This window comes from Epinephelus fuscoguttatus, linkage group LG14 (genome assembly GCF_011397635.1).
Source record: "Epinephelus fuscoguttatus linkage group LG14, E.fuscoguttatus.final_Chr_v1".
Lineage (NCBI taxonomy): Eukaryota > Metazoa > Chordata > Actinopteri > Perciformes > Serranidae > Epinephelus > Epinephelus fuscoguttatus.
Genome location: NC_064765.1, coordinates 24,880,670 through 24,901,655, shown reverse-complemented (window position 1 = coordinate 24,901,655; position 20,986 = coordinate 24,880,670). Strand labels below are relative to the sequence as shown.

At 42.5% G+C, this 20,986-nt stretch overlaps 2 protein-coding genes across 2 annotated transcripts in view; one reads left to right on the top strand and one right to left on the bottom strand.

Annotated features, from left to right (window-relative positions):
• Positions 1-20,986, top strand: part of dnajc17 (DnaJ (Hsp40) homolog, subfamily C, member 17) — a 38,339-nt gene that overhangs the window by 10,189 nt on the left and 7,164 nt on the right. The window contains exons 5-10 of the mRNA XM_049596388.1: positions 158-234; positions 915-1,038; positions 2,349-2,398; positions 4,425-4,502; positions 7,289-7,369; positions 8,000-8,119. Coding sequence (XP_049452345.1) covers positions 158-234; positions 915-1,038; positions 2,349-2,398; positions 4,425-4,502; positions 7,289-7,369; positions 8,000-8,119 — 530 coding nt within the window. The remainder of the gene's footprint in view (positions 1-157; positions 235-914; positions 1,039-2,348; positions 2,399-4,424; positions 4,503-7,288; positions 7,370-7,999; positions 8,120-20,986) is intronic.
• Positions 12,404-16,963, bottom strand: LOC125901042 (cdc42 effector protein 3). The gene is made up of 3 exons (XM_049596389.1): positions 16,463-16,963; positions 16,204-16,360; positions 12,404-14,773 (listed from the first exon to the last, which is right to left on the bottom strand). The coding sequence occupies exon 3, from the start codon at positions 14,629-14,631 to the stop codon at positions 14,008-14,010; it is 624 nt and encodes a 207-aa protein (XP_049452346.1). The 5' UTR covers positions 14,632-14,773; positions 16,204-16,360; positions 16,463-16,963; the 3' UTR covers positions 12,404-14,007.

Below are 20,986 nucleotides of genomic sequence, written 5' to 3'. Positions count from 1 at the left end.
AATTGCTGCATTGATTGTCTAGCATAGACTTAACTGAGAGCAGCTGTTTGAAAATATTCTATGTGTTTAGCACGGTTTCTTGTCGAGAAAAGATTCAACATAAGTATATGAAGGACATACTGACGTTTAAATGTGTGTGCGTGTGTTGCTTTGACAGACTTGGAGACCAGAGAGCAACAAGCAGAAGCACAGAGCCAGGAGGAGGTGCGAATCACTAGAACACTTGAAGAAGAGGTAAGAGAATTTATAGAAACCATATGAGAGGTGATACTGCGCCACACGTTGCCTGGAGAATAAAATTAAAAATAAAAATTTCACTACACTACAGACCTCGGCGGTGCACTGGGAACAAGGTATTCCAGTGCATCCAGGAAACTCTGAAACACACCCAGGTGCTTTTATTCTGTTTTTCGTCAAATACTCCCTTGTGATTGAGTTGAAATCTTCCAAAGACTTGGGTCAGGAACAAAGGCTCTATCTGAGAGAGGCCCTTTTTTTCACTGCCATGTCATAATTATCAGTAAACCTATTAGGTGATATTGCATGACTTGATGCACTTTGTTCAGAAAGCCAATGAGAAATAAAAATGGTGTGCGTGCTTCCAAGGTGAGTCACGGCATGTGCTCAATGTGCTCAATGCATGTAAATACGTACATGGCCTCGGGGGGAGGAGGTAACCAGCAGGTGGCACTGTTCCATTTTCTGTCTCATCTCAAAGAGTTATTGCCTGAACGGAAGGAATAAGATGGTCTGCACACTCTCTGAAAGGAACAGGGTGTCTGAAGGGAGAGTCATACAGGATGATGAATTACATCAGTGCTTAATCAGAAGCAAAGATGCATAATGTGTTGTCACTCAAAACTAGTGTATCTGTTTGTTCACATTACTGTACTGCATGTGTCTGCCTCTGCCAGATAGCCCGTTTGAGAGAGGAGGGATCCAGGCAGCTTGAGGAGGAACAGAGGCTCATCAGAGAGCAGATCCAGAGAGAAAGAGAAGCACAGCAGCAGGAGCAAAGAGGAGGCTACACTCAGAGAGGTATGTCCACTTCAAAGATATAAACCAGTCCAGTCTGCTCCAGTCTAGGAGTCAAACCTCATACATTACTTTGCCAGTCCAAAAATATTAGTTCAACATGAAGAACTCTCTCACACATCCAAAAGCTAGAGTGCTAATTTGTGGTGTTGTCAAGTATGAAGTCTGGAATTTCTCCATAGACAATGAATTGGGAAAGATGTTATGGATGACACTGAGAGCACCCTGGGGAATGTTCTGACATTTTTGGTTACAGAACTGTGAACACTACATTAGAATAAAACTAATGTGGGTATAAAAACATTCTGTGGGTCCATAGAGAAGCTCTAGATTTTGTGCTTAATGACATCACAAGTTAGAGACGTCTCTTGTTTCTGACATTGAGAAGGAGTCGCTTGTGCTCACAAATATTGATTGAACCATAGAAAGAGAGTGAATGAACTCCCAAAGCCATGACAATAAGATACTAGAGCTCTTAGTTAAGGTGTTTTTCCCCTTTAACCATACCATTTCAGTGCAGTCCTGCTCTGCCTGGATAAATCCAGTTTGATCCAGTGAAGTGCTTTTACTATCCCAAAAGCCTCAGCTGAGTGAACCCCCTGTGTTTCCTAACCATCGCACTGTCAGCCCAACCACAGCAGTCACCAGGCTCCCCTGTGGTTCACCAAATATTATTCACATAAAAAACAATAGCAGTAACTGAATGTATGCTTGAATTAATGTTTTGCACTTTGAAGAGAGTCTTTTTTTTTTTTTTAGTTTTTTTTTTTTTTGGCTGTGAGACAACTTGGCAAGGTAACATAGGAATGCGAAGCACCACGCACACACATACACATAGTTGTCAATCAGACTTTTAACCTCTTGATAATACTTTAAAGCTTTAGTGTCTCCGTTCTGGAGACATGCAAAAAAGTAAAGAGTCTTGTAAAGTAAGACTATAGAAGTGTGGGTATTTAAGGAAAGTAGTGATTCTTGGCCCTGGACTAGACCCCTTTTTGTGGCTGGACAATTACTCATGCATAGTCAGCACGTCTTTTGAGTCTCCCTCCATTTGCACGCAGTCAGGCCTTCCCAGCCCGCCACTGGATCATCAGCGCTCTGTCTGTTCCACCTTGAGAGTCACTCAGTGGATCATCAGACTGTAGCAGGAGCCATACATTAACCATGTGACGGCCAATTTCAAATTTCTGCCCATCTGCATGAGTCACCTCAGCTGCTATCTTGAGTGCCACATTTCCTTCCTCGACAAAACAATTGTTTCCCTGTCTTTGAACTTCACCGTCTCATCATCCCCCCCTCTTGTTTTTTCGTAGACTCAGGAGTGGAAAGATGTTCCAAGAGCAATGTGACCCCCAAATTGAAGGTAAGACTCGCAACTATCGGCTTTTAATCAGGGGACGGGCCGAGGAAGAGAGGTCAGGACGAGGGTTGCAGCTCTTGGAGAGTAATGCAGGAAGAAGGAAAAGAGGAACTGCAACATCTGAGTGAAAGTGCAGGCAGACCCTCATTTGGGACTTTGATAGAACCGTAGACATTTGTAATTAATTATTCGGAGACCACATACGCTGTCTAACGCCCATTCCTCCAGAGTAGGCCCCGATGTCGTCAGGAGACCTGTAACTACGCCAAGAGAGAGCTTATTATATTTCCTCCTGGAAACTGCCTAGCCTGTGCATATTAACGGACACTGGGGATGTTAGCTAATGTGTTTAGACATTAAATCTGTTTTTTAAATTTGATAGCCATCTAGTGCAGCAGTGTATTCCCCGACATTTGTGTATTCAGTTGGAAAAACAAACAGCAGCCGTAAGACTGACAGCATCACAGGTCACATTCAAGGACATGGGAACATGACTGCATGAATCTGTCTCAGAGACTGTTGGCGCTTGTCGCTTAGACGGTTAAAAATAAAAATTAAGTCACTGTTTTAGTGCATCCATTTTTAAAAAAAACAAAAAATAATAATGTCTTGTGTTGTCTCAAGACTTGAATCGAGAACAGTGTTTATTCTTTGCTTTTCCTGTCCAGTAAAAGTAATATTATATCTTTAACCTGATTCAGAATGATCTTAGCATTCAAGATTAAATTTAATTTTTACATTAACCGATCTCTGGCTCTATTAGACAACCGATGTTCAGCAAAATTGTTGACTGCATTGTGGACTGTCGCATTGAATCTGACATCAATCATTCCCTCAAACAAGTTTAGTTCTTTGGGATTTCATTTTCATCTTGGACTTTACTCCTCTGAAATATTCTGATATCTACTTTTAGTGATTCATCAAATGCAGAGGGAGCCATTTGGTCCAGTTCCACTAATATCTTTCCTATCTGTATATTTGTTTAAACTAGGAGCAAGAGAACACAGCATTGTGTTAGTGTTGTGGGCTGGAACCGCAGACGTCACATCATACAAATACTTTTAACATCTTGTGGGAAGATTAATGGGTAAGAAGGTTATCAGTGGGTACAGAAGACTGCTCTTGGAAGGAGAATGTACATTTTCGACCGTAATTGTTGGTAAAAGAGGCTGTGTAGACATGGAAATTCCCAGAAATCCTGTTTCTCTGACAGGGAGCAGAATGCTGGAGCTGAATCAACACTTAGTGCCTGCCATTTATAATTCTACTTTAAGCAGTTAGTGCGATATTGGCTAGACTCCGCTGTGCTTTGAACATGGATATGAGAAGTTGCACAATATCTTTTTTTAGGAGTACGGGAACAGGGATGAGGGTTTAGCAGTAGGACTCCAAGCATGAGATAAATGATCTTGTGGATGCTGTTCCTTGGAGCTGTGAAGCTCTTATGTTGAAATAAGCTGTACGGTAATTTCTAGAACAGCATTCACACAGTGCAGTATGGCAAGTATCAAGACTTAAAGACAGAAAACATTGTTACACAATCAAATAAGTTAACCACGATTAAAACAAAGACACACCTTTCTGCCCATAACAAAGTATTAGGCGACCTGCTTTGCATTACTTACTCATCATTGTGTCTGGTGTTGTGCTTTAATCTGGGGGGCTATAGTTAAGCAGGTGAGTCACCATGTATTCTCCGGTCCAGGGCTCCATGTGTTACTTTTCGCCCATTTTAGCTGCCCAGCACCCTCGGTATGAATGGAAATTGACTGCAGGTCTCACAGGTGGTGCCAGGGTGAAGTTCCAAGAGTTTAACAGTGTCTTTCTCTTGTAGCTACGCTCTGCACTCAGGGTTATGGTAATCTGTGTGTCATCATCGTCAAGCCTCCCTGGCATGCTTTGTCTTCTCATCAGCTGAGTTTAATCAATTGTGCTCTAATGATTAGACATTATCATGCACTGCTTTAATTCTAGAAAAGTCCTGATGACTAATATTGGTCTCTCCTTTCTGTCTTCTTTCTCATGCCAGTTAAAGTGGAAGTGTAAAAAAGACGACGAGACGAATGGAGGCTACTCTCAAGACATTCTTTTCAGACTTCTACTAAAGGTACACATCTGGAAATCAAAGTAGTTCCACAATATCGCAGTACTGTAACCATGTTACAGCAAAACTTAAAGGTGCAGTGTGTAGGATTTAGGGGGATCTATTGGCAGACATGGAATATAATATTCAGAACTATGTTTTCATTGGTGTATTATCACTTGAAACCAAGAATCATTGTGTTTTCATTAACGTGGAATGAGTCCTTCTACATAGGAAGCGTGCTCTCTTCCATGGAGATTACCATGTTACACTGCCATGTTTATACAGTAGCTCAAAACAGACAAACCACACACTGGCTGTAGAGAGGGTTTTCTGCTTTTTATGTTACTTGAAGGCCGCCATAGTTTCTTGGCATGCGGGTCAAGCGAAGGGGGTATCAGTTGGTTGCAATCTGCAACCTCACTGCTAGATGCCACTAGATCCTGCATACTGCTTCTGAAAAGCATTTCTGTGGTCTCAGACAGTCGAAAAACTCAAGTTTACATGAACAATCCTCTCTCAAATCCAAAAGCTAGAGTGTTAATACTCAGATTTGTGATGTCATAGTCTGGAGCTGTTTCATAGACAATTCGGAAAGATGTTCTAGATGACATTGGGAGCATCCGGGCGAATGTTCTGAGTATATGGTTACGTTTTCTGTTTCAGAACTGAGAGCAGTACAATAGAGTAAAGCTCATTTGGGTATAATAAAGAAAACACTCTATGGGTCCAAAAAATCAAACTCCCATTCATTGTCTATGGAGCAGCTCCAGACTTTATACTTGATGACATCACAAAGTTTGAGACTTACTTCTCTGCTTTCTGGCTTTGAGAGAGAGAGTAGCTCATGTTCACAGATATTAACTGAACTTTTCTCGGCCATGGCAGTAACATATTGGAATTCTTAATTTGGGTGGTGTTCCCCTTTAACTTGGCTCGCCTTTAGGACTCCTGTCTTCACACGACAGTAACAGTAAGGCACCACTTTGGGCTGGGTAATATAATGAAATATTCCTTGAGGCTACCAAGGTAGCTTTCCCTTTAATATGCCTGTATTAGGACATTGCAGGCAATGTTGTAAATTACAGCGCGGGGCTGCTTTACAGGAATTTTGCATCAATGTGATGATTTAATATGTGAGGTATTTAATTGACTGGATTAACCAGAAACAGACATTCCCATCTGAGCATTTAATCAGTGAATTATTTTGCAATAGAATCTTCAGAAGATTCAGAATATGATGATATATTACTACTAATGACATATATTGTATAACAATAACAAAACAATCTTGCTGTCCCACAGCAGAGCTCCACTGTAACAAACTTGCCTGCAGAGTCCGGCCATATTTGAGGTCTGCATGACATCAGCGTTGTAGATTGTTTTATTCTTCCCCTTAAACAAGGCCCATTAAGTTTTGTTGCAGTGAAAGTGCTGAGGGCAATGTTGTAGTGCCCTTTTAAAGCCATGCACGCCATTGTTTGTGGCCCTCTTACCAGGTGATTAAGCAGTGCCAAGGGAGGCATTAGGAAATGTGCTCTTCTCATGCAACCCAGTACCACTGTATGCTATGATCCGTCACAAGGGCTTTTGGTGGGGCATAGGTTGGCCTGAAACGAGGCTAGGGCAAGTGTCACTGACGTCAAGCCCACCGGAAAAAGGCGTATGAATTTCTCCTCTGCACGAACTCAATCAATATGGCTCCAGGCAGGAGGGCTGTGTCATACTAAAGACCGTGGAAAAAAATTGTTGTTCCTCCTTTTAAAATTCTTCAGCAAAGGGAATAAATTTTAGGAAAGGATTTTGTTTGAGATGGCAAGCTCCAGTGAGTGACAGTTAATGGTTTGGGCAAGTTGAAATAGCCACCGCTGTGTGGGAAAGTATGGTATGTGTATACTTGCGTACGTGTGCTGACTTGTGTACTTTGGCCGCTTAAAATAATACATCTTCATTTAAGGGGGGAAAAAACATGTTAAGATATTTATATTCTATGAAACAGAGGCCTTTTGAGAGTCTCCTTTGTCACTGTTGGCTTGCTCCACAATGTCCTTCGTAGACATTAGCATTCCTGGACTTCCCCGTTCCCAGAAAGCTACATTTTCACAGGATGAGATTCTCTGAGGTCACGTCCATCCTTCTCGGGGAGAGGTTAATGACAAAAGGCCTCAGTTATACATAAAAACCCTTAGGAATTAAAAAAAAACCTTTGCTCTGCTAATGGCTACCTTTAAAAAGGGATCAGGTTTTTGTCTCCCCTGCTAAGACGTGTTTGTGACCTTTCTCTTCTCTCCATCTCCTTCGGACAGAAATCAAGGAATGTCTGAGACACTCTTTGCTCTGCTCCCCCTTTGGCCAGCCTTTCCTCCCTGCGCTGATTTGTGGCAGGGAGTTGGATGAAAGCCACATCTAATTTCAGTTTTTGTGCCAAAAATATTGTTTATCAAATGCTGTCATTGCACAAGGAGTAGCTAAAACGTTCCAATACTGCCTCTTGTCTCCTCTTGTCTTTTGAGAAGCCGCAGAGGTCTCACTTTTGTACATGATGTTCTTTGCAGTATTACTGGCTCAGGCCCAAACATACGAACCCTATCATTAGAGATTAGGTTTAATAACCAAACACATATTGAATCCTAAGTTTTATTCCAGAAGTCTGTTATATTCACCCGTGTTTTCGGTTCTTCAGTCTGCATATGCTTTGTGTTTTCATGGTTAGGGTTTGTGCTGTGAAAGGAAATACTAATTTGAATGTTCTGCATCTCTCGTCTTCCTCAATATGACTTTTCTTCTGTTCTCCCATTTCTTACCTCTAGTACGGGGATGTTTCGAATGTGATTGTATCGGCGAAGAAGAGAGGAAGCGCTGTGGTCGAATTTGCAACCGTGAGAGCAGCTGTAAGTACCTAACTCTGCCCCGGCCGGTGTCCTCAAAATCTTCTTCGCAGCAGACATTTGCATAGAACCACATTTGTTTACCACTCACTTGCCTCGAAGTCTCCGGTCACCTGCTGAGTTTGATTATTACTAAGAATGACACCTGTCATAGACTTCCCAGCCTCGGGACAGTTTGTGCAACCTAAACCGACGTTTTAGTCGTTCTGTAGCATGGAGATCTCCAAGCTGATGGGAACCATTGGACGGAAGGACTTTAGCCGCTTCATTGTTCCACATTGTCTGGATCCTCAGGCCCTTTGTCGTGATGGTGTACTTTATTTTGTTGTGGTTTCCTCACCACAACGTGTGGTTTCCCTCCAGAGCAAATGTCTGCCAGTCTACAGGGATCTGGGCACAGGTCCTGTGGTCTCTGCCTGCCCATCTCCGGCTCCCAGCCTTGCTCTGGGAGTTGGCCCCGTTACAATCCACCTTTGTCCTTGTCTACATGTGTTTTTCATATTTATATAATACCCAGGTGTAAGATAAATACAACACAAATTTTTACAGCTTTCAGGACAAGGCAGAATGTGTTTTGTTTGGCTCAAAAAATAATGATAGAAAATCCACTCACAGACTGTTTTGTGTTTTTAGGAGCTGGCAGTTAAGAATGAAAGTGGCCTGAGTGAAAACCCTCTGAAGATTTCGTGGCTTGAAGGACAGCCCGAGGTCATTGCTCCAGCATCTCAACCTGGCCTGTTCATGTCTTCACAGGTACGGGTATAACCTGAAAACGCATTTTTGTAATTCCCTCCCTCTCTCATAAAGCACGTCGACCCTATGTTACAGAATCTTCACACGTACACAGCTTCCAACACAAATACGATTGCCTAAACTCTGTCCCACAAAAAGAAGTATGTAAACCTTTGGAGGTTTTATTTTCATATCAGTGGTGCAAACATTCCCCCAGTGCTTGCACTCCCCTCGTTTGGTCTAGAACAATGTGTTTGGTTAAATGGACCCTGGTTTATTTGCTTTGGAGTGGTGAGGCGCTGGCCCGACACTGGCCCGAAGTCCCTGGTCAGCCCCTCATTAACAGGCCTGACCTGGCGGACCCCAGGAATGCTAGCAGAAGAAGCAGTGTGCGATAATGGTAGTCTGGCACGTGAGACTGACCAAATGGCTGCACTGGTGCCAAGTGAGCCGGTCTCTATATTGCTATTGCTATTGCAAATAATGCTTTCTTTTTGATTATTGAGAATTTAATATATTTTTTGGGGGGCAGGGAATGTGGTTTCTTATTTTAAATTTGAAGGATTTATTTTCTGCAGCCCAAAGATTTGCTGCACAAAACCAAAATGCTTTATTGAGAAAAACCATCTCAAAACATTCTCTGATGTGTTGCCTCTTGTGATTTGGAAATCACAGTAGTCTGCACAGCAACCTTTTTTTCTGCACGCCTAATATTTAGTCTTTCCCTGCCAGCCCACATGCAGATACCAAAGGCACATTAACTCTTTTCCTGTCCAAGGATAATCTCATTTCAGCTACATCCTCTGAGGATCTTGAAAGTTTTTGTCTCTTGTCATTAGATTAGCATGAAGTAATGTTTTTTTTTTTCGCTCCGCTGTGTCCATTTTACTTCTCTTATGTTGTCATCTTTACCTGTGAGGGATCACAGATCAGTTGACTTTCCAGGTCTACTTATCTGTGTCTCCAGAGCTGCTGCTGAACTGGGTTTCAACCCAGTGTGGTGTCTGAAGACCCCCTTGTCAAGGCTAGCATGTGAGGCTCATTCTGCACACTGGGACTTGTCATACTAATCTCTTTAAATGTTATTATGGTAACCCGGTTTGCCTCACAGATATCCATAGCTGATTGCTTCATCTTTTTTTTTTGTCCTGCACCCTAGAATGAAAACATTACTATGTCTGAGTAATTTTCGCATTAGCCCTCAGCGTGAATACTTCTCGCTGAAGAGGCCCCACATGACTTAATGGGTGAACTGGTGTAGATATTAGTAATGTTATTCCACATCTGGCCTGGGGTCAGCTGGACATGGGGGGCGTGTGAGAAAGAGAGATAGAGGTAAAAAGAAGCCAAAGCCTTGGAGGTCCTTCTCCCGGACTCTATCTGAAATCTTAAAATCAGAGTCCTCTCCTGTCGTCTAGCCCTCCACTGCAACCCCACACCAGCCAGCTGCAATCACATAGGAGCAGCTTGGGTGAGGATTTGCTTCTTTAACCTCATCAATCCAAACACAGTGCTCAGAGAGTCAGGGTCTCGCTACAGGGAGCTCAGAGACACAGACATATGACTTCAGCCTCAGCTTCAGTTCCAGCTCTTCTGGGCTTACTAAATGAATCTGGGGCCAATGTAAAGGCCTAATGGGGGGGGGGGCACAAATTCCCCTTGAAGACCCCCCTCAGGGTCCAGAGACCTTGAACATTACTAACTATACCATGATGTGTTAGATTTTCACTGCTCTCACAGAGAGACACCGAGGAGACTTGTTTAACTGTTGGCTCTGTTTTCGTTCTGCTTGTCCAGAGAGCAGATATGACATGATTTATAACAGCGCTGCATTCACCTAGTTTTACTCACCATGGATATTAAAAATTTCAAAATAAGGAAGGGCCACATCTTCCGCACTGTGTGAAATTGCTCCCCATGCTCCTGACTTAATTCAGACTCCTCTTCTGGGAAAGGATCTAGTTTCATCTCCAGACTATTCTTTGTTGTGTCTTTGCCCTTTGACATAATACTATTTCACTGTGAGAGATTATGAAAGGAGCATGTTAATGAAAGAAATGCTTAAGTCATTCTCATTAGCGCAGACATTTCTTTTAGCATTGTATCATCCACAGTTGCAGATCACAGTGAATTCTAAGTGCAGTGTTTAATAAGAGCTGTAAATGGCTGTTGCACCATGTGTGGCCATCTAATGATTCATATCTCTCCTTCCAGACTGTCTCGGATATGGAATTACTATCTAACCATTTGCCTGGCCTGGATGTATGTTCGTGTCTCCGGAGATGTGATGCCATCGTTAATCACTGTGTCCTGATTCGTGGTTTATTGCGTAGTTGAGCATACCATACTATTTAACATGAATCCATCGTAATGGATCTGAATTTGAGCTTTCTACGCCTGCTTCTTCCATCTAGAGTTGGAGAGTCATCGCAGGCTTGTCACGACACAAACCAGATGCAGCAGATCAGCTATTCTGGGATTGTTTTTCCAGCCTGCCGGTTTGCTAGTGCTCGAAAAGTGCACTCTCACCTAAAATAGCCCCTGAATCTGGAAGAGACGCGCTGTATGTGGCTGTGCAGTTGGCACATTCGACCCCGGCCTGACCCCCTCTGTGACTGAAGATAAGGAACTTCTCGGAGGTAGACTAGTGGGCTTCTTTTTTTCTATGAACAGACCCAAAAGAGGGAAATTGTATTATTAATATTGGTTAGTGCATGATATTAATATTGTGTACCAGGTTTGAATGGATGTAGTAGAGACAGACAGGCAGTATACCTCCTAATATATGAGGTTGGACTTGTTGGTTATGCATCATCTATGTACAGCAGGACCCTGATGGAACAAAAGACCACACAGTTTATAGAAACACTGGTTTAGGGTTGCATGAAAAATATAGACGTGTTTTTGCGTTGTCTCATCAGACACGGAACAGATCGCCTGCTGTGATTATGGTGTGGTCAGAATTTCATAATTGTTGTGTTACGCCCCAAATATGCCCAGTTCATCATGCGTATCATGAGAGGGGATAGCTGTTGTGGATTGGCTCGGCCCTCACCATCTATAGCTTGATAATATGTTCTGACATGATACAGACAGCATAAACAATATCAGTTTCACAAAAATCCCCTATTGTGTGTGAAACTGTGCAGCATATTTCAGTAGCGTCAAGTCACGCCGGCCCGGGAGACGCAATTACACGAGATGGACACATCTCCTATTTGCCAAAACAATATTTTTAGCTTTTTAGTTAGTACCTGACAAAATAAATAACTCATAAGCGCTACTCTTTAGTGAGATGACAGGGTTTCCTGGTATTCCGTATGACAGCGAGTTTAGATTTTTGGAGCAAGAGAAGTGGTACCAGATGTGATTGGGATACTTCACAGCTCGGGCCAGTTTGTGCTGCGCAGACAAGATAATTTGTCTTCAATTACAGGCTCTTTCTTCTCACATCAGTCATGAGGCTGAACACTTATTGAGCGTAAGTTTATGTGATTCTTCACACTGAGAGCTCTTGTGTGGACGACAGAGTCATAGCAGGAAGTCCTACTCCGTAAAAAGTAGGCAGGAAATGTTAATTTTTGAATGTTATAGAGAATGATTGTGGGTTTTTATAAAATGTGTTTGTGGCTTTTTTGATGAAGAATAGTTGAAGTGCATGAAATACCAAAATTTGTTATTGGTCTTTTGCATATTGTTTTTTTTTACTGTTACTTATTAGGCAATAATTTGTTTTCACAGTGTCTGTCTGACATTGCACAATCCTCTTTCTCTTGGGAATAAACAGGGCTTTGATTGTTTAGGGCCTTTGCAGCAGACATGGGAACACTATCCAATATAAAGCCTGTGTGAGTGAATAGCTCTTTCACCTGCTTATCTGGAAAAGGTATAGAGAAGTCTGACAAATTGCAGACACACCCTGGTTAGCTATTGAATATCACCTCTTTATGGTACAGGTGTGCCTCAGAGCAGGGCACGTCTAACAGCTCAGCTGCTGCTTCAAAGTCCACTTCACTGTAATACAGTATTTGGGCCTCCACATAAAATCCTGCTTGACATCCCCATCTAATTTAGGCTTGTGTGTTTCTCCACCTTGAAATAATGTTGTGCTGCATGTTGTGGTGGATAATCCAAGGCTGTAATTTCTCGAGAAACTGTTATGCAAGGTTTGTTGCCTCCACAGTGGCTTCTGACAGTTGTAAAGCCAAATAAATGTCCGTCTGTCAGGGTGTGTAAACAATCTCATATGAGCCCTCTTAAAATGTTGACACGAGGACCTCTATCCACAAACCACCAATCTTGGAATATGAAAGATATTTTTCTTTACTTCCCCAAAATACATAACAGTACATCTTTCAATGCAAAAAATGTTTCACAATGTGTTATTGTCATAACATACACAAGAAAAATGGTCAGTGATATCCACTTTAAAATGAGAGATGGCAGAACAGATATACAGTGCAGACGTACCCACAAACATTGCTGTTTCTGTTTGGACATACATAGAATTCTAAATCTATTGCTAGAAGTGGGACATTTGTGGTTGGTATATTTTGCAGAATGACCCGTGGGGAAGTTAGGAATTCGCCTGCCCCACAGCCTTTCCTGGCAACCCCCCACTAAGGCGCAGACCGAGGCTTCTGTCCCCACTCTCCTCTCCAGACCTGAGGGAAGTGGACCTAGATTGTCTGCAGAAATCTCAGTTTACCGACGTGTACTTACATATACATACAGTACATGTGTGTTCCTCCCCCCGTGTATGTGAGATTCAAGTGTGCTTTTTTCATGTATTGCGGGTCTGTTTGGTCAGAAGGTAGTGTTTAAACCCTCATCAGGACTTCTGCAGCAGTAATGGATGTCTCTGGGCCTCCTCCCTCGACACCCCCCGCATATGTGGAAGTATCACGTTACCCTTTACCACTTTCCTTCTCGTGCGCCACTCACCAGAGCATCGCACTCTGATTTGCAGCTAAGAAAACAGCCTGCTTTTTTTTTTTTTTTCGTCTGAGGTCTTGGACCTGTGGCCTGGTTTGGTCTGCTGCCCAACTTGCCACCACTGGCTGGCTTTTATTGGAAGCAGAGCTAAGTGTTTGTTTTCACTGCATTGTTGGGAATGAGAGATGGGGGGTACCTTGGTCTACCTTTTGAGTGGGGCCTCTGGGATGCGTGCGGAGCAAAAATTGCCCTCTGCACACAATGGATTGGCAAGCACGCCAAGAGCCAAGACATCACAGCTCGAGGACCTTGGATTCCAGCCGCAGCTTTTCTTTTCTTAAACACAACACTCTTAAGTCTTAACAGCCGTCTGCAGTGCTGTGCCGTGTGGTTTGGGGGGGATTACAATAGCAAAAGAGGAAAGTAAAAGAAGGTGAAAATGTCCAGCTTGGTGTTTGACATCCGACAGAGTTTAAATATTAACTTAAAGATTGTATCCACCCCTGCAAGGGCCAGTTTCTAAGGAGAACATTAACTTTGTGTCATTGGCCTTTTTTTGGTTTAACCTCTCAAACAAGATGTTTACTTAGGACAAATGTTGTGGACCACAGCTAGCAATAGACACAATATGTGGTGCTTTATAAAAAGGTAAGAGTTACATAAATAAAGTTGCATTGAATTATGAGCTCTGTTTCCTAGAAAGGTGCTGTGATATCAGATGCATTAAGTAACATGTTTTACTGAAACTCAGTCTTTTCAGTGTCGTAGTTTAACTCCATTAAAACTTTTGTTGAGACAAGCTCTCACTAAAAGTTGTTTGTCTATACTTGGTACCCAGGGATCATAAAATCACATATCTCCAGATTTATTTCTGTGATAACCATTGCTTTAGGATCTTGGTCTGTCCATAAACTCAGGAGAGTCCCAAAGAAGGGTGTTGAATTAGTAGTAGTAAAGCCTGGCTGCTACGTTGTCTAATCGTGGAGTTTGTCCATCACCTGGAGAACATCATCCAGGATTGAAGGGCCCAGGTCGAGGCTGAATGAAAAGCCACTGTCCTCCTCCTTATGCTGTCTGACAGTTTTGTCACAGATCTCTGCGGAGTCTTCATCCCTGTCTGAATTCAAGCTGCCCCGTCCAAGCCTGCCAGCCTGATTGGTAGCAACATTATTCCCTCTCTGGTACCCATCTTCCTTTTCCATCTCCACTTCTTTGTCCTCGCTGTCCAGCAGCGGCATAGAGCTGCATTTCTTTCTCTTCTGAGACGTGTTGTGCAGGTGGCCTGCACGCCAGTCAGGGCTCTCTGAGCCGTCCGCCTCGTCCAGGTTCAGACGAGGGGGCTTTGGTGGCGGAGAGCAGGCCATGAAGAGATTCTGCTCACTCTGGGAGCTTTGTAGAAGCAGATTGTGGCCCATCTTTAAGAAGGACAGGTCTCCAAAGCTGTCTCTCTGAGCATCGTTGCCAATATGTGAGATGTGGCGGAAATCAGCCAGTGGTAGGCTAATCATGTTGACGGACAGCACCTCCCTGCGCTTGGAGTTCCTGCCGGGCCAACGACCGGAGGATGGCTTTCTGTACAACGATGTTCTCAGTGGCATCTTGGCAGATCTGGTTGAGATAGACCTAAATGTTTTTATTTATCCTTTAAATATATCCTCAGTCTTTGTATCCTTTTGTATTTCCTTCTTTGTTTGACAGTGGATCCTCAGCAAGTGTTGAAGCTCATGAGCATGATTCCATCTGAATTAAAACACAAGAAAATAGAAATTGTAATTGAATAACTCTGCATCTAATATCGTGTTTGTAACACTGCATCATAAATCTAGGCTTCCCTCACATCATGCTAGAATATGAAGCATGTCTGTGCTTGTACTTGTAATGTAGCACCAGATGTAAGTATTGGACTGAATCATTTGGCTGGATGTGAATCGGCAGCCATTGTTTTGAGATTGCACCTGCTCCGCTCCATTTTGATTTAATGAAATTCAGTATTATTTGGCAGCAGCGGGATGTTCCAACAATGCTTTGAAGCTTTCATTTCTAAATATTTACTTTTCAAATCCCTGTTTTTTTCCCATAAATGCAGGTGTGGTCTGGAGCCTCTCTTCTAAAGGAAGGCTGTCAGCCCACTTAAGACTTCCAGTAACAAAAGCAACAAAAAAAAAAATCTGATTCCCAAACGGTAATTGTTGTCCTGCATGTAAGTAAATCATATCTGTCAACATTTTGTTTCGGGAGAACACAAGGCTTTACCGTAACTCCTGTCAGAAATAATGATAAGTTCACTTCAGAACACATGTTTCTGATTTTGTGAAAAATTAAAATAGCTGGGATGCAGTCTGTTTATTTTGCTGTAGTGTGAGAGTTATGCTGTGACTCTGGGAGAGGATGTGGAAGTTAATAAAATGAGATATTTTTATTCCATAAATAACATCACACTTTGGGCATTACATTTCAAAATAAGTTATCCTTTTTGAAATGTAGTGTGGGGATTTCATATTTACATCCACTAGCAAAACTTAAAAGGAAACATTCTTGGTCAAAATGAAATAATAACACTTAAAATGAAAGCCTAACTTGAATGTAATTTTGCGTTTCGTGACCTGTAATCATTTTATTGACTAAAACAGAACTCAGTTCATCAACGCAGGCATGTCGATTAGATAATCTGCTTAGTGTCTGTGATTTTACAGTCTCCCAAACAGCTTTGCCCACATTAGACCTGTGTTCGTGACTTGAAACACTCACTCTGTAAATTTGTAAGCCACTACAGCAAACAGGTTTTGTTGGCCTGTAAAGGTTTTATCGGCACTTTAGTAGCAGCGGGAGATTGGAGAGCGTGGACACAACAGCATTCCTTTCCAAACATGTCAGTTTGGCCAAGGAGGAGTCTTAGGATTTCAGCCATGAGTATCATGTCCAGGAAACACTTCATGGCCAAGTAAAAATTAAAGACGCCCATTAAAACAGATTGGCCAAGAAGCAATTTTTGAATTATCTTCTTCAATGCTGCCATACGTGATCCATCTTTAAGACAGATCAGGAATCTGGCTGATGAAATCCTTAAGCACAAGTTAAAAGAAATTGATTTTGAAGGTTTTTCTTTTGTGCAGTTGTTTGTCTGGGAGGATAACTAACAGCAGATTAGATAAAGATTGATTAGTTCTTACCTGTCTTGCTGAGCAAATGCAGGACATTTGAATCCAACACATGCACACACGTCTCTGTCAGGAAACAAGGCAGGGTCTACCTGCACACCCTGACAAACTCTTCCTTGACATGATCAGGCTTGTTCCAACGGTTACAGAGGAGATCTCATTGGCAGCTCTAAGGCAAAGATACAGAGTGAGGGACTTTTCCACAGTGACACAAGCAAGTCAAGTTTTACATTAAATTGTAGCACTTAATTGTCAAGAGAGTGTCTCTTACCTTTGTCTGTACTGCTGCTTAGGGGAGTGTTTTCAGTCCTTGGACATTTGATCCCTTCTTCTTCTTTTTTTTTTTTTTGCTAATCCTTCCCAGTGTAAACTCCCTCTTGCATTGCAGAGCCCTCCAGGTGTGTTAACGGTGAAAGTCTTCTTTGCCTAAGAGATAAGCCAGGTGAGGTCAGAGTACAAGAGTGTTAAGGAATCCAGGTGGAGTCTTTTTAAGGCTTTTATTAGCTTATATTTGCAGTCTTCCCACTTTAGAATGATTGCCAGCCGTCAGATGATATCATCCCGGTTGTGGTGTGAGTTGGCCCTTTAGTCACAAGTGTTAAAGTAAGTCCTGCTTGTTGATTGGCTGCACCCATTACCTGCGAGAGATTGTTGCAAAATGGGTGCTGCTGATTTAATTCCTGTGAAACTGAGAAAGACGGAAATGTGGGAGAAACTGCGGCGCACAGCTCCTTTCAAGAGGTGATTGTGTGGAAGAGAGGCTGAGTTTGAGTCGGTTGTGTTTCAAAGTGTGTGTGCTTGTGTCTGAAAGGAAGTCATAGTCAGTGAGCAAACAGGTCAGTCACTCAGTGAAGGGGGGGTTAACTGATCTCTAATCTCCATGTCATTGTCCCTCTGCTCTGCCGATTTCCTGACTTCCTGCCCGCTGTTGGCATGTCTAAAGCCCTGGAGTCAGGCCCTTCTGCCTGACTGGAGGCCTATAGCTTCTCAATGTAATCAAAGCGCACTATCGCACACAGACATGTATGTACAGGCACGCCGGGTTGCACAAGAAAAAGATAACCAACTGTGTTTCCAATTCTCACGCCTCCAGCATGTTGTCTTTGCCTTTGGAATGCTATAGTAACACAGGAATGGAAATTGTGTCAGAGCAGCAAACTTTTTTTCCCGCTCTATGGAATTTGTTTGTGTTAAAAATGGCAGGGTTGAAGCATTCTGTTGTGCTCTCGCAGGCGATAATTGGTAGTTGTGTTGATCGTGCCCTTTTGGTTGTGTTATGGTTTGGAAAGATTCTTTTTTTGAACTATATAATCTTCAGCCTGTTATTTTTAAAACCAACATGCCATACTGCTCTGATATCCCAACCAGCGCTGGGTGTATGTTCAGATACTTCCGTTGGTACACTTCCACACTGTACACGGTGCACTTTGTTCTTGTGAAACATGTGAGTTTTGACAGGGTAGTGTTGTCTCAGATCTGCACTTATCGGATATGACAATCTCAACGTTTGACTGCTTCTTCTTCCTCTTATTTTTAATGGCAAATTGCAGCTGGACAGAGCGTAACGCCAGCATTTGACCACAATTGTGTCCTGCTAAAATATCTGCCGGCTTGTTTGTCTGTTCACTGAAGAGACCTTAACTGCAGCTTCCTCGGCCACCATTTTCACAAGTTTGCCAAAATGGTAACTGCTGATACCTCTTCCTAACTGGATGCAATGCCAACAAGAAAGTGAGCAAACAACAGATTGTTTCAATGTTTCCCTATCAAGGTGTCCAAACCTGCTTCATGCGTCAACGAACGCTGTCGCTTGTTTGACAAACTGCTCGCCCTCCAACCTGTTTTCCGAGCCTTGTAGTATATCTGGACACTTTTTTGTGCTGTGTCTGCCAGAGTTCACTCACTCTCTGTGTGTTAGGAAGAGGTGTGAGGGTGAGAAGTGTCCAGCGTTCCACATGCAACTTTTGACCATTATTATTTGAAACGGCAAGTGTAAGTAAGGAAGAACGCGAATTGAGACACAGTCCAAGACTTATAATGAACATTGTGTTCCAGCAGGAAGGAGGACACGGCTGTGTACTGTTTTGTCCAGAGTCTCAATGCTTCTCCTTGTTCACTAAGCTTTAACATGTAGGGTGAAAAGGAAATGGACAAATTGTATCTTTCACTGCTCCTCCAGTCCTTTCAAATTGATCCAATAAACAAAAGGCGTGCCGCTTGATCCTCTCTTGTTCTCCCGCTCTGCACACCAGCGCCAGAGCAGTCTGCAAGACCAGACACAATTACTCACGCAAATGAAATTATCATAACATTTACTCAAGACTGAAACAGAGCATTTTTGAATATTTCTCTTCTTAGAAACCCCTCCCTCCACCTACAACCACACTCAAACTGCTTTCATGCTAGAAGACAATCAGGGTGAAGCGCTGGCGTTATCTGCGGTATTGGAATGACCTCACAAGACCTTCTGTCTGACCAAGGTTGGACTCATGCTTTGAGTTGTGTTGTCATGCTATGTAGCCCTTTGGGCTGATGCGTTTAGCCCGAGCTGGATTTCTGTATAAGCCTCTTTTCTAAGGCCTGACCATAGCGGGCAGTGTGGTTTGATGCAGCTATGCTGGGCCTGAAATCTGGGATGCTGCGTGTTTTTGTTGTTGCAGGATAAAAAGTGTTTCCAGATATTGCTTTGACTGGCGCTAGAAGCCCAAACTGAGGCTTTGGTGGATATTCTTCTGTCCCTTTGTTGTGTGTTCTCCAGCTTCCGCTGCATCAAGGCCCTCAGACAGCCAGCATTTAGACTCGATTTACAGCAAGGACCGTCTGATTCTTTTATATGAAAAACATTTTTCGATAATGTAATAATAGGACAATAACACAGGACATACTGTACTTTGAAATTCAGCTTGTAGTACATCCACAAATTACCCAGAGTATGAAAGGAATGAAACCAGTGAATTCCTTGCTTGAAATTGGGCGCTCCAGGATGTTATGTGTCTCTAAAACAGTTTCTAGTGGCTACTCTTTGTAATTGTCTTTCATCAATTCTGAGAACATCCAAGTTTGCATTTGTCATCATCCTAACCATTGTCGTCACTGTTTGTCTCCAAAGTTATGACTCAGTGATGAGCTTTTTGAAGGCGCGCCCACAGACACTTGGCAGTCTGGCTGCTTAAAGGAAGTGCATGATTGCCACATGACCGAGATCTGACACCAGTCAAAGTCCAGGTGTTGTGTTATTCATTACAGACTCATTAATACATGACAAAGCTTACAGTAGCCTCTAATCAACGAGATAAAGTCACGCCAGGTCCCGCACAGTAAGGAGGTGGATAGGCTGGATAGTTAATGGAGAAACATACATTTCTGATGAGGTCATGTATACTGATGACATACTGCAACGACATGTAGGTCTTAGACATAAAGGTGTTGTCATGCCTGCTTTTGCCACCTAGCACCATCCATTCATTCATTCATTCATTGTTAAAGGGACAGTTCACCCCACAATCACCAGTATGTGTTTTTCCTCCTACCTGTGCTGTTTTTTATCAGTCTAGATTGTTTTCGTGCGAGTTGCTGAGTGTTTGAGATGTTGGCTGTAGAGATGTCTGCCTTCCCTCAAATTTAATGGGACTAGATGGTCCTTGGCTTACGGTGACTCAAGGCGCCCAAAAAACCCAAAACAAAACATCTGAAAAACAGCTTTCTCTTTACAGAACTACAGGGGAAGCGTTTATGTACTCACGGACAAGAGGCTCATGCCCATGAAAGAGTGAGATGTATTCACTGATGGCTGTAACGTTAGCTAGCTCAGTGGCGCTAGGTGAGCTAGCCGTAGATGCCACTTCCTTCTGCGTAGTGATCCAGTTGGCGGGTATAGTTTGGTAGAAAGAAAATAGTTCCCACATGAACTGCTCACAACAAGGTCTGTGGATTATCTGGTCATGATTTCTGAAATGAGATATTGCTGTTGAGTTTTTTTTAAATCTTTTTTTTTTTTTTTTTTTTGCGCTTTGAGCACCACAAACCAATTGCCATCTAGAGGGCTGCCATCTCTACGGCCAATATCTCCAACACTTAGAAACTCCATCTAAAACAATCTAGACTGATAGATAGCACAACAGGTGAGAGGACAAATATGTGCTTTTGATTTTGGGATGAACTGTCACTAAGTATTCACAAATAAGCTTTGTTCTACAACAGAGTTAAATCAAGAAATCAGAGCATTAGAGATTAGGGGTTTTAGGGGAATCTCAATGGACTGTGGGTGTCAAATACTGTAATGCTGCAGTGTCTTTTATGTGAACCTGGTCTTTCTTTCGTGTCAGCTGTCCATTAAAGACAAAATTTCACTCTCCAGAAAACCTGTTATGTAATGGTTATGTTGCTCTTATATGGAGGAATCTTGCACTTGTTTTGATCTTTTTGTTGCGCCCACAGACTTGTAAAATGTCTTTTGTGTTTAGAGCGGAAGGAGATGAAAAAAAAATGTAATGTACATATGCACAACTCATAACATACTATTTCTTTCCAGTAAATGTGGGCGGTCGGTGTAGGCTGGGAATGTACTGCTGTGTCTCCTGGCACTGAATCATTAGTAATTATAAAATCATGGCTGGGATATTTAGATTACTTTGAAGACTGGAGATATGATGTAAACAGTATACAGCAGGATATATTCCACTTGCTGTTTGTTCTGCACAGATAAGGACTAATATGGGAAATCATATGTACATATGTAGAGAGCACAGACATTTTAAATTTTATGTTTGGAACCTTGATTTCATTTTCTTTCTCC

What these genes read in the sequence shown, in the direction of transcription:
- LOC125901042 (XM_049596389.1), bottom strand. Translation starts at nt 14,631, where the DNA reads ATGCCACTGAGAACATCGTTGTACAGAAAGCCATCCTCCGGTCGTTGG.